The sequence below is a fragment of the Schistocerca americana genome, chromosome 2, assembly GCF_021461395.2.
Source record: "Schistocerca americana isolate TAMUIC-IGC-003095 chromosome 2, iqSchAmer2.1, whole genome shotgun sequence".
NCBI classification, from domain to species: domain Eukaryota; kingdom Metazoa; phylum Arthropoda; class Insecta; order Orthoptera; family Acrididae; genus Schistocerca; species Schistocerca americana.
Window position 1 is genome coordinate 960614629 of NC_060120.1, and position 11806 is coordinate 960626434.

At 41.4% G+C, this 11806-nt stretch overlaps 1 protein-coding gene across 1 annotated transcript; it reads right to left on the bottom strand.

Moving 5' to 3' along the window:
• Positions 1 to 7219: 7219 nt before the first annotated feature.
• Positions 7220 to 10160, bottom strand: LOC124594965 (proline-rich protein 2-like). The gene is made up of 2 exons (XM_047133486.1): positions 10018 to 10160; positions 7220 to 7637 (listed from the first exon to the last, which is right to left on the bottom strand). The coding sequence occupies exons 1-2, from the start codon at positions 10054 to 10056 to the stop codon at positions 7377 to 7379; spliced, it is 300 nt and encodes a 99-aa protein (XP_046989442.1). The 5' UTR covers positions 10057 to 10160; the 3' UTR covers positions 7220 to 7376.
• Positions 10161 to 11806: the final 1646 nt, after the last annotated feature.

The window sequence follows — 11806 nt, forward strand, 5'->3', positions numbered from 1 at the left end:
AGCAAACGTAATACCGCCAAACTGCACACCTGTGTGCCAGCCGTGTGATGTTTATTTCTATCGCCAGGTTAAAAACTCTATTTCTAGGCTTCAGAATTGCAGTGTGCTCCTGGAAACCCAGCGGGAATTGCACAAGCGCAAGGATGTAATAACTATTCACAGCATAATTCATAACCAACTTTCAGCATCGATTTTTCAGACAATGATATCGTATGCGTGGTACGCCTCAAAATTAATTCCCGAAAATAGACATATTTTTAAATGTAAACCAAGTTTGTTTTTCGCCCATTCTTCAGAAGGAACAGTGTAGCTGTCGAAAGAATGCAATCATTAGATGTTCTTGGTACCGTGAGTATATTTGTTTCGAATGTTTATATGACAAGTACCATCCACCCAGTTGTTTGAAGAAAAGTGAGGACACGTAACAGTGACTGGAAGAGCCCTTGTAAAGTGACCTGGAGTAACATTTTAGTTGTTTACTATCCCAAAGGTTTGAGAAATTTATTTGCCTACCTTATTATTATCATTCCTTATTGATTTATTTACCTTATTAACCCTCCTATCCCTATCAATTGAGATAGGGAAAAATACAACCGAAAAGAATAACATCCGCTAGGTTTCTTTGAGATTCGAAACCGGGTTCTTCGATTCCCAGCCAGTTACTTTGGCCATTGCGCTATCGGTGCTGTCGGCGAAAAGTGTTTATTTATTTATTTATTTATTTATTTATGCATTTATTTTACCTGGCAAGATTAGGGCCTTCAGGCCCTCTCTTACACCTAACCAGGCATACTCAGATTCAACAAATTTCAGTGTCTACAGAAAATTAGGACATATAACATGTTATACAGTATTAATGTTAAAGAAAAAAATAGAGATTATAAAAGTAGTACAATGATAATTATAACAATCAAAAAATAATTATAACAATCAAGAATAATAATAATAATAATAATAATAATAATAATAATAATAATTACTATGTATATGAAAGTAAACATATTTTTCTTATATGAGTGTCAGTCCTATTGCTAGTTGGGAATTTTCTCGTTATATTCTTGCAGCTTGTGAGTTATTCTCATCAAGCAGAGACATAAGATGATGGAATGGGGTGAAAGAGATATAGAAGAGGTAGATAGGTTAGAGGAAGAGAAATAGAATGGTAAAATTCGAAGCTATGATGGAGAGGAGAAAGAAAAAAGATGAGGGGGAGGGGGGGGGGCACAACAATGGTGGCTATACCGTCCCTAATATGTAAGTCTTAAGTTCCCTCTTGAATGTTGAGTGGTTTTGGATAAGACGCAGATCACAGGGGAGCGCGTTCCATAGTCGTATGGCTGAGATGGAGAATGACACGGAGAAAGATTTTGTGTTATGTAAAGGTACAGCCAAGATGCTAGACGTATCCGATCTGGTATTGCGGTTGTGGAATGATGATAGGTGTTTAATGTGGTTACAGATGCGGCAGTTGTAAAACTTTCTTACCTCGATTTCTGGAAAAGTATGCGTTTCCGGACCCCATACCGGATGAGGAAAGATGCTCTATTTACAATTATCTATCGATCCCTCCAATTTTGAGTCGATTGCACGTCATAATCTTTTAGGGGTGATTTTCTCGAAGTTGCGGGGGTGTTGACCCAAAATATCTTAGATTTCTTCGTTTTAGGTTGTACACAAGCGACCTGCCAAATTTGAGCCGAACCGGTTGGCCGTGTCTGAGGCCTTCCCCTTGTTATACGCAAAGCTGAATTGCTAGTCGATCTAAATTAGTCACAATTAATAATAAATAGAGATCCATAAGGCGTACCTTAACGGAGATCGTGGTTATATGACGCATACCTTAAGTTTTAGGACCGGCCGCTGTGGTCGACCTGTTCTAGGCGCTTCACTCTGGAACCGCACGACCGCGACGGTCGTAGGTTAAAATCAAGCCTAGGGTCTGGATGTGTGTGATGTCCTTAGGTTAGTTAGGTTTAAGTAATTCTAAGTTCTAGGGGACTGGTGACCTCAGATATTAAGCCCTATAGTGCTCAGAGCTGAGAGCCATTTGAACCATTTTAAGTTTTAGGAATCGCGAGCTATGTTATATAGATGGATTCACATTCTTGAGAAGATAACGTGTCGATGCTCTTATGCAAGGTAGCCTATGAAAGGGATAAAATAATAACACAGATACTAGACTCGTATTAAGAGGACCAAAGTTAAGATGACCCTGTGCCCGTCAAGATTTCGGTTTCTGTGGATCCCTGACACTCTCAAGGCAAATGTTGTGAGACTGATTGTCAATACGACTCGTCCAATTACCTTCCTCATAGCTATGTTAGTAGTGACCCCGTCGTCGACAGGAAAATAAAACTCAGTTTTCATTTTCTCTTTTACTATGTTTTACTGGACAGAAAAAATTTCTTTCCCGGAAGACATTATGGGGAGAAAACGTTTCTAGATATGTCCGCTGTAGATAACTGTTTCCTGATTTCTCACAGTTATATATCCCACCTATCCACAGGGGAGACAGAGTATTTGGTCAAAAGCATTCGGACAGCCTTACATAACACAGGAATGACCAATAGATGTAACGAGAGGCGGACGTGTAACCATAAAAGAAGGCAGGGAGTATAGTAGTGTCAACAGGAAAGCAGAATGGGTCTGTCGGGAGAGCTCAGTCACTTCAAATTTGGACCAGGCATCAGATGTCACCTGAGTAACCAATCCCTCAGTAACATTTAGACCCTAATAAAGCGCACTAATTTTGACGTGATGTTCAAGTGGAAACGCGAAGGAACAGCCACAGGTAAACTGACACCAGGCAGGACTTCGAGCATTGCAAAAGTGCCTGAAAACGGGGCGAGGATACACTCGTGAGTTCAAAAGCGCTACCAGAAGTTCAGCAAGTACAGTGACTGCCAGTAGGGAATGCAAAAGAATGGGATGCAATGGTCGAGCAGCACCTCATAACCCACACATTTGAGGTGCAATACACAGCGAATCTGCTGAATACTGGATGACCGGAAACAGGTGCTCTGGAACGAAGAATCATGCTACACTATGTGACTATATTGTAACGTCCCCTTAGAAAACTCATAAATGACTTTGCTGGTAAACTTCTACGTGATTTGATTTACAAACATCTGAGCAAAACTGAACCTTTTAAACAGACAGTTTTCTCGTTACTTATTCTGATCATCACTAAACTGACACACAATATTTTAGCGCAACGCAATCTGACTTTCAATAATACCTACAAAAGAATGGCTCTGACTAACAATAACCTTTACCTTTCATGAATCACTTTTAACAAAAATCTTCGTTACTCGAACTACTGCAATACAGCGAGCGCCAATACTGCCAGCTAAATAAAAGATGCTAACTATTGAAGGCACTAACTACTGATAGGCATAGTTAGCACATGAAAGATTTTGATAGGAAACAAACAATCAATTTACCTTAATAGTATTGGTGTGGCATAAAATATATATGTATATATTCATGACATCCATTCTTACAAATTTCCTTTTTCTGACGGACGCACGTCCAGTTCGTCCGCTCTCAAATCTCTGGCATCTCTCTCCCCACATCCACCACTGCTGGCGGCCCGTCTCCAACTGCACAACGCTACGTGCTGTTCACATCCAACAGCCCAACAGTATACAAGTGAATATTATAACAATGAGTTCAACCAGCCACAGACTTCACACTGCAGAGTCAGTGGCGGCGTTACCAAGATAAAAACCGAAAGAGCCTTCTTACAATATGATGGAAGATTTGGATTTGGCGGAAGGCTGGATGAAGTTACCTGCCATCATGTGTCAACAGTGAAACACAGAGGAGATGGTGTTACAGTGTGGTCGCATTTTTGTTGGTTGTACTTCTGGTACCCATATTACGCTTAGGAAAAGGTTGAATGTGGCATCATATGGACACACTATAAGACTTTTTTACTGTGTACAGTAGAGATTCAGTTTGGAGACGATGGTCCCGCTTAAAAGACATCATTATTCCTGAAATGGACTGGCGTGTAAAGACTTACGACCTGAACCCAATGGAACAGAGTCAGAACGTCGAGACCGCCCTAGCCACCAGCGTCCAGCGTCACTATTTTCACTGGTATCGGCTCTTGAGGATGAACGGTCTGCCATTCCTCACCAGAAATTCAGATACCTCAACGAAAGTGGAGTTCAAGACGTCAAGAAGGCAAAACCCTGCGTATTAATGTGCACTGAAAAATGTCCAGATATTTTTGATTGGATAGTGTATATTTAGTAGGGATAGATATAGTGCATTTGCCTCTTCATACACTCGCTCTTCCATACACTATTATCCGTGTTTTCGCCATCAATGCTCGACATCAACTCAGTAGCCACGCACAGATGGCGGGTGGCAGCACTAGCAGTTAAGCGTATATAAGGCGTGTCAGGGGGACGAAGATAACAGTGCATCCGTTGTCGTTATGCATTAGCAGAGCTATTTATTTAGGCAAACCAAAGACTACGTTTTACTGACAGAAAACCTGTAACAGTTCTGCTAAAGAGACGGCCTTCACTGTGCTTGTTCGTCCTCTACTGGACTACTGCTGTTCTGTATGGGATCCTTACCAGACAGATCAGGTCAAAGAAGGGCAGCTTTCTACTATCGGAAAACAGGCGAAATACTGTCATGGATATGATAAAATAGTGGTGGTGGTGGTGATTAGTGTTTAACGTCCCGTCGACAACGAGGTCATTAGAGACGGAGCGCAAGCTCGGGTGAGGGAAGGATGGGGAAGGAAATCGGCCGTGCCCTTTCAAAGGAACCATCCCGGCATTTGCCTGAAGCGATTTAGGGAAATCACGGAAAACCTAGATAAAATAGTTTGGTGGTCATTAAGACAAAGGGGTTTTTTGTTGCAGTGAGATCTTATAACGAAATTACAATGACCAGTTTTCTCCTCTGAATGTGAAACCTTTTTATTATCGTCAACATGTTTAGGGAGAAATGATCATCATGATAGAATAACTCAAATCTGAGCTCGTACAGAAAGATGTGTGTATTCTTTTCCCCCACATGCTGTTAAACAATGGAACGGTAGAGAAATATTCTGAAGGTTCTTCGAAGCATCCTTTACCACGCACTTAAGCGTGAATTACAGAGTAGTTAAGTAGATGTAGATGTTTTCTAAATCTACAATATTACAAACGTGTATTTGCTTTCCATAGACTGCCTGCTGAGATTTTATAAGAACGAAAATATTTAGTTGTGATCTAATTTTTATGACTCAGTACTTTGACAGAGCTTTTCCTGGTGTCTCACCCTTCCTTTTCCTCCGTAATGAAAGATAACGTCTGTGATGAGATGCTCGTCCACTGCTGCTGAGATGAACGTTTTTTTTATTTTTTTAAAACTTAATAATCTATTTCAATGTCTGAAAACATTTTCTCACTGATGTGCCACGATCAGTTATTTCCTGACAGTCCGAGCTATCTCTTTTCTCTTTCCTTGGACCTCGTAAAAGCTCCGGACTTTTCAGTGTGATATCAGATTTTGTACGAAACATCTGATACACAAGATTTGGCTGTATTATTGTAGCTTACTACTGACTAAGTACTCCGAGCACATATCCCAAAATAAAATGTTGTATAATTTTGATTGTGTATAAATTAATAGGTTATGGGTTCATATGCTGGTTTGTGTAGTATTTGTGTGCTATAAACTAATGACATTTTCCAGATTATGTTATGATTTATTGATGCCTTTCACTTATTGTTCCAGAGTTGCCATAACATCTCCGAAGTCGCCGTTATTAAAGGGCTCTGGACCTAGATAATAATGAATATGTAGTTTTTGTGCGTCTTGTGAAATGAAATAGAAGAGACTTTCTTTTCAAAATAATATACATAGCTTGTGTTTAGCTTAATTCTAAGTAAGGCGTTTTAAACTTATATTCAAAAAAGTGTATTTACACAGGATGCTCATAAAACATTAGCTGGAAACATATAACCAACCATCTGTGTTACATCTTCCTACAGTTGGCGCACGTGGGACAGTTTGAGATGGCGAGTCTCAAGACTAACATAATACCTTTGTTCTTGCCTTTGTATTGTATCTTTAGTACACAGCACTTATGACATGACTGAAAATTGCTTTTGTATGTACATCAAGCCTACATGGAAGTAATCAGTAACAAAATAACTACAGTTTTTTGTAATATTATTAGGTGTCTTGTTCTCTAGAAATCACGTATTCAGTAATATGTCATTCATAAACAATAAGAGAAGGAGGAGTGATGCGAGGAAAAATAAATACTTTCACGAGCAAGATAGACAAAGCACGGAACCGTCAAGAATATTTCCGCTATAAAGAAGATGCATCCACTAGTTATTTCCTTAATGACTCTCAGTCTGTTTTCTTTCCTATTTAATCTTTTACACTGAATGTAGTAGCGTTCACATAGCCATTCTGCTACAGACTGAAGGGAATGGTCATATCGGTCTGATTAAGTTTACTGACTTCTATTTTTATTGGTGACGTTATTCTAAAACAATACTGAGTACACCATCTACTTATAATGATTAATATTCATATCTTCATGAAGGAAGCTTAATTTCTCATTAGCGACAAGTTCCCTGTAACTGGCAGTACGAACAGTCTAAAAGGGGTACGTACCCTTCCCTTCTGCCATTGCTACCGCTGGTGTTACGCTGAATTGCGGTTAATATTCGTTCTAGATGCTGTTATCTACGAACCATAAAGTCCAGATCCCAGATAAATACTGTTGTAGAAGGCAACTTATTAATCAAATAACAGAAGCATCATTAAATTTAAGAATCACACTATCAAACTAATGTTTGCTAATACCCATACATAAAAAGAGGTAAAAAATATATAACTGAAGGAGGAGTAAATAGGCTTCAAGGAAACCATCTTAAATCGCAAGTTGTATTACAGAGCATCAAATCCTTTTCGTTCAAAAGTTATGTATCAGTAATCTTTCACAGGGCTCTCTATAGATGAGAAGAGTGTTTTCTCAAAGTATGATATTTGCACATATCAGTTCATGAAGTACACGTAGTCTGTAACACGGACTCCTTCGGCAATGTACAGCATCTTTTGGAACTGCAAATGAAGTGGTAAAGAATTTGATGAGGTATGAGCCAATAGTAACTCCTGTAATAATTTTTAAACATGGGTACCATATTTTTGGAGAACGGGTTTCTTGTACAGCACACAGTAAATAAAACATTAATGGAGCTTTTTCATTGCTAGTTTAATCGTAATTGGTTTTTATGAATCATAAGAACACTTCCATCAATTAATTCGGTTAAAGTCAACTACAAAGGTAAAAACTGAAATCCTTTAACGTTCCCAGATGCGCTAATCTTGCACCAATAGAAAACACCACCCTAAAACAGGGGAGGCGGCCCTGGTTGTCCAGTTGGTTCAGGCCCACCAGTTGGTTGTGGCCCTCCAGTTGGTTGGGGCTCTCCAGTTGGTTCAGGACCTCCAGTTGGTGGGCCTGGTGGTCCAGTTGGTTCAGGACCTCCAGTAGGTTGACCTGTTGGATCAGGACCTCCGGTTGGTGTGCCTGGTGGACCAGTTGGTTGTGGCCCATCAGTTGGTCCAGGAGGGCCAGGCGGAGTCTCTTGGCTGCGGCATGCTGATACCTGTATTTAAATGTCATATTGAGAACTACATCATATATGTAGATGTAAATTAAGTGGTATTCCGTCTGAATGGAGATTAAGATTCCGCTAATGTAGTTTTGAAACAAAGACAATAAATCACAGAAATTATGATGTGTGACTATTCGGACTGTAACTTCAGATGCGTATTTTTACACTGACACACATTAGAAGCCAGTCTCATTGTTTTATTGCAAAATCTGAATGAATGAATGTGGTCAACCGTTATTGATGATTATTTCAAGTAAGCATAACGAAATGTATGCACTGATGCCAATTGTAGTTAGTACCAAGCCATTATTTGTGTTTCGCCAGAAACACATCACTGAGTTTGAACAAGGTCGTATAAAAGGGTTTCGAGAAGCTGGATGTTGCTTGCGTGACATTGCAGAAAGACTTGGCAGGAATGTGGCCACTGCAAATGATTGCTGGCAGCGATGGTCGCTAGAATATCCAGTAGCAATAAATTGGGATCCGAAGAGCCATGTGGTACTACCGAGGGGGAAGAGCATCGTGCACGGTGTCTGGCTCAGGCACATCGTACTGCATCTGCAGCAGCAATCTGAGCAGCAGTTGGCACCACAATAATAGAACGAACTGTTATAAATTGGTTAATTCAGGGACGGGTCTGTGGCACACGGTCTGTGGCGTCCACTTGACTGACCCAAAACAACCGCCATTTGCGTCGTCAGTGTTGTCAAGCGAGAGCCTGCAAGGGGGCAGGGCAAAAGTCTGTTGTGATCTCTGATGAAAGCTGATTTCGCCTCAGTGCCAGTGATGGCTGTGTGTTGGTTAGCTGGAGGCAATGCGAGGGCCTGCAGCCTATCAATTGGCGTGCTAGACACACTGGACCTACAACTGGAATTATGGTCTGGTGTGGACTGCCACTCTGCATGGCAGCACTAGCAGTCTCGTGGTCATCCCACGCACCCTGACTGGAAGTATGCACATCAGTTTGGTGATTCGACCTGCAGTGCTGCCATTGATGAACAGCGTTTACCAAAAGGACAATGCTCGTCCACATACTGCTGTTGTAAGCCAACATGCTCTACAGTGTCCACATGTGCCTTTGCCTTCTCGATCGCCAGATCTGTCTCTGGTCGAGAACGTATGGGACGTCATCGGCTGACAACTCCATCGTAGTCCACAAACAGCATTAACCGTCCACGTATTCACCGACCAAGTGCAACAGGCGTGAAGCGCCATCCCAAAAACTGACATCCGCACTTGTGCAACACAATGCATTCTCCTTTGCGTGCTTGCATTCAACAGTCTGACGGTTACGCCGGTTATTAATGTACCAACATTTCATATTTGCGATACCTTATCTCTCACTTACACTCACCTGTCGTCTTGCAATGAAAATGATTTAAATATGATACGTAGTTAAATCTATTCCCGAAATTTCTTTACTCTATATTAATTATTTTTTGTTGTTGCGGTTTTCCCGTAACGTCGACTTGCGACCATACGGTGTAATCATTGTTGCCTCAGAAATGGAGCAAAATCTCTAAGTGTTTAAGGCATTCTTCAGAATGTCTTGAAGAGAAACAAAGTCTGTACAAGGTTTGTCCCATTCGGGTTGTCTCTTGAACGAAAGTAACTATGCCTGGGCACCTTCCCCTGACTAGCTTGTAATCAAACACGTGGACAATTATTTTCTTGAACAAGTCATCACGGGTGATCAGATTTGGTGTTATGAAATCGAAGCTATCGCAAAATGATAAAATGCAGAAGTTCATATGAAGTTTTAGCGATTTGACGACATAACTGACATTCAAATCAATGGGACACACCAGTTGAACAACGTGTCAAAGACAGATTTCACTGACAGTTACTCATGGGTGTATGAATGTTCTGTGCCTTGTAATCAGGTGGGACAGGGGAGGGGATGTAGAACACCTAGAGCGTTGAAATCAACATCTTAATTTTCCTGTACTTTGTATTAATTTACTGTCGAATCTTTTTGGATTGATGTCGTGCAATTTAGGAAATCCCATTTAATCGCGTGTGAATGGTCAGACAGTGATTGCAACTGTCACCCTCTCAAACATTTGTCCAATGAGAAGAAAGATGCCGATTATTTAGTGAAATTATGGATGTATAGCTTATAACGAGTCACACATAGTTGAGAAATTTTTAACAATCTCCCTACACTCTCTTCACTTATGCATGTAGAACTAATTTGAAGTCGCTTACAGATCCGAAAATGTTGGAAATAATTTTCCACCCTTACATTCGAGAATACCATGTTGTAGGTACATTTTGAAGCATACAGTGTTTGCAAGTTATTATAGAAATAAGTACCAGTAAAGATACGTTGAGCACAAATTTCGATAAAGTCTCAGTCCTTACTACTCACCACAAGACAGAAGAGAAGAGCTGCCACTGTCGCCCTCATGGTGATGGAAGTGTTGTTGTGAACATGGGCTGCAGAGCTTTTATAAGGCTCGCCGCTGCGTGATGTGCAGTACTCGTGATTCCGTGACTCTTCAACAAAGGGACGAGCAGAGACTGCAGTCTAAATGTGGCAGTGGAGTATCTGGTTGTATCACAAGGTCACAGAGCACAGCTGCGACGAACTTAATATCTTACTGTCGCTCAGTTTTTCATCGACACCCGCTTGTTCCTAGATGTCTGCCTCAAAGAAATAAAGAACCAACAAGGCATGACGAGAGTACTCGTACATGAAACTTTTTGTGCCCTGGCGGAACAAGAGATAAGTCGTCCTTACCGAGTGAGGTGGCGTAGTGTTTAGCACACTGGCCTGGCATTCGGGAGGACGACGGTACGATCCCGCGTCTGGTCATCTTGATTTAGGTTTTCCGTGATTTCCCTAAATCCCCTCAGGGAAATGCCGGGATGGTTCATTTCAAAGGGCACGGCCGACTTCTTTCCCCATCCTTCCCTAATCCGACGGGAGCGATGACCTTGCAGTTTGGTCCCCTTAACAAAAACCAACCAACCAACCAAGTCGTCCTTCGACGCACACTCCTTCATCGACCTGCTGATTCTCGAAGCTCAACCTAACTCCAGTGTGTAAATTGGGAGATTATCTGTCACATCGACGGGATGACGTATAACATTATCTTACATATGTGACTACATGAAGTATGTGTATGGTCCGCTACCGCCGTATCACCCGTTTAAATGACTAATATACCTGTAGCTGCCTTGTAGAAGCTTATATTTGAAGTAAATCATCAATGCAATTTGTAGGATAGACATCCTGAAACGCATAAAGCAACAACGGTTCTGCAGGTGTTCAGGACTGCGACGACTGTGGTTAAAAACCCTGGCCCACCGTATAGAGTTACGTCGTCCGTGGGTGCGATAAAGATGAATGCTGATGTGGTCCTGTGGTAAAAACGCGCCACAGTTACTGCCCAGGTTTTTTCCATTTCAAGCTTGTGGTCTGTCCCTAACACGTTGTCGTGAAGTTAACTCCCTATCATTCTTTCCATCCTCAGCCGCAGAACAGAGGTTCCTTTGGATATTTTTATGCTGAACTAGCATTAAACTATCGCGAATCCTCGATATATAATTACTAATCTATATTTCGCAACTACTCCTGGAAATTTGTCTCCTGGTGCACAGAAAATGGCATAGCCAAGCTCTTTTAACGTATTAGAGTATGAGGAATGTTCTTCTTTTCCTTTCGTTTCGGCCTTTGTGGCACCATATGCAGCCACGTCATGAATTCCGCTTTCTACTCCTCCCCATATATCCTCTTCATCCTTCTCTTCCGCCCTTCTTTCGTGATCGTCAGTATCATTTTGTCCGCTCCACTGGTGACCCTGTGTCGTATTCCTGGCCTTCTCTGTCATCGATCTCTAGTGCGTTGAAAAATATATGTGTGCACTTGCTTCCTTAGTTTCCAAACTTCATCCGCAATTTCGACCAATACTTAACAACCCAACTCCTACTTACCTCACGGCTCGTCATACCATTCTTCCCCTACACTCTCTTTTTTCATACTATCGACAGTCATCCTTATCACATATCCTGGAGGAGGAGGAGATTAGTGTTTAACGTCCCGTCGACAACGAGGTCATTAGAGACGGAGAGCAAGCTCGGGTGAGGGAAGCATGGGGAAGGATATCGGCCGTGCCCTTTCAAAGGAACCATCCCGGCATTTGCCTGAAGCGATT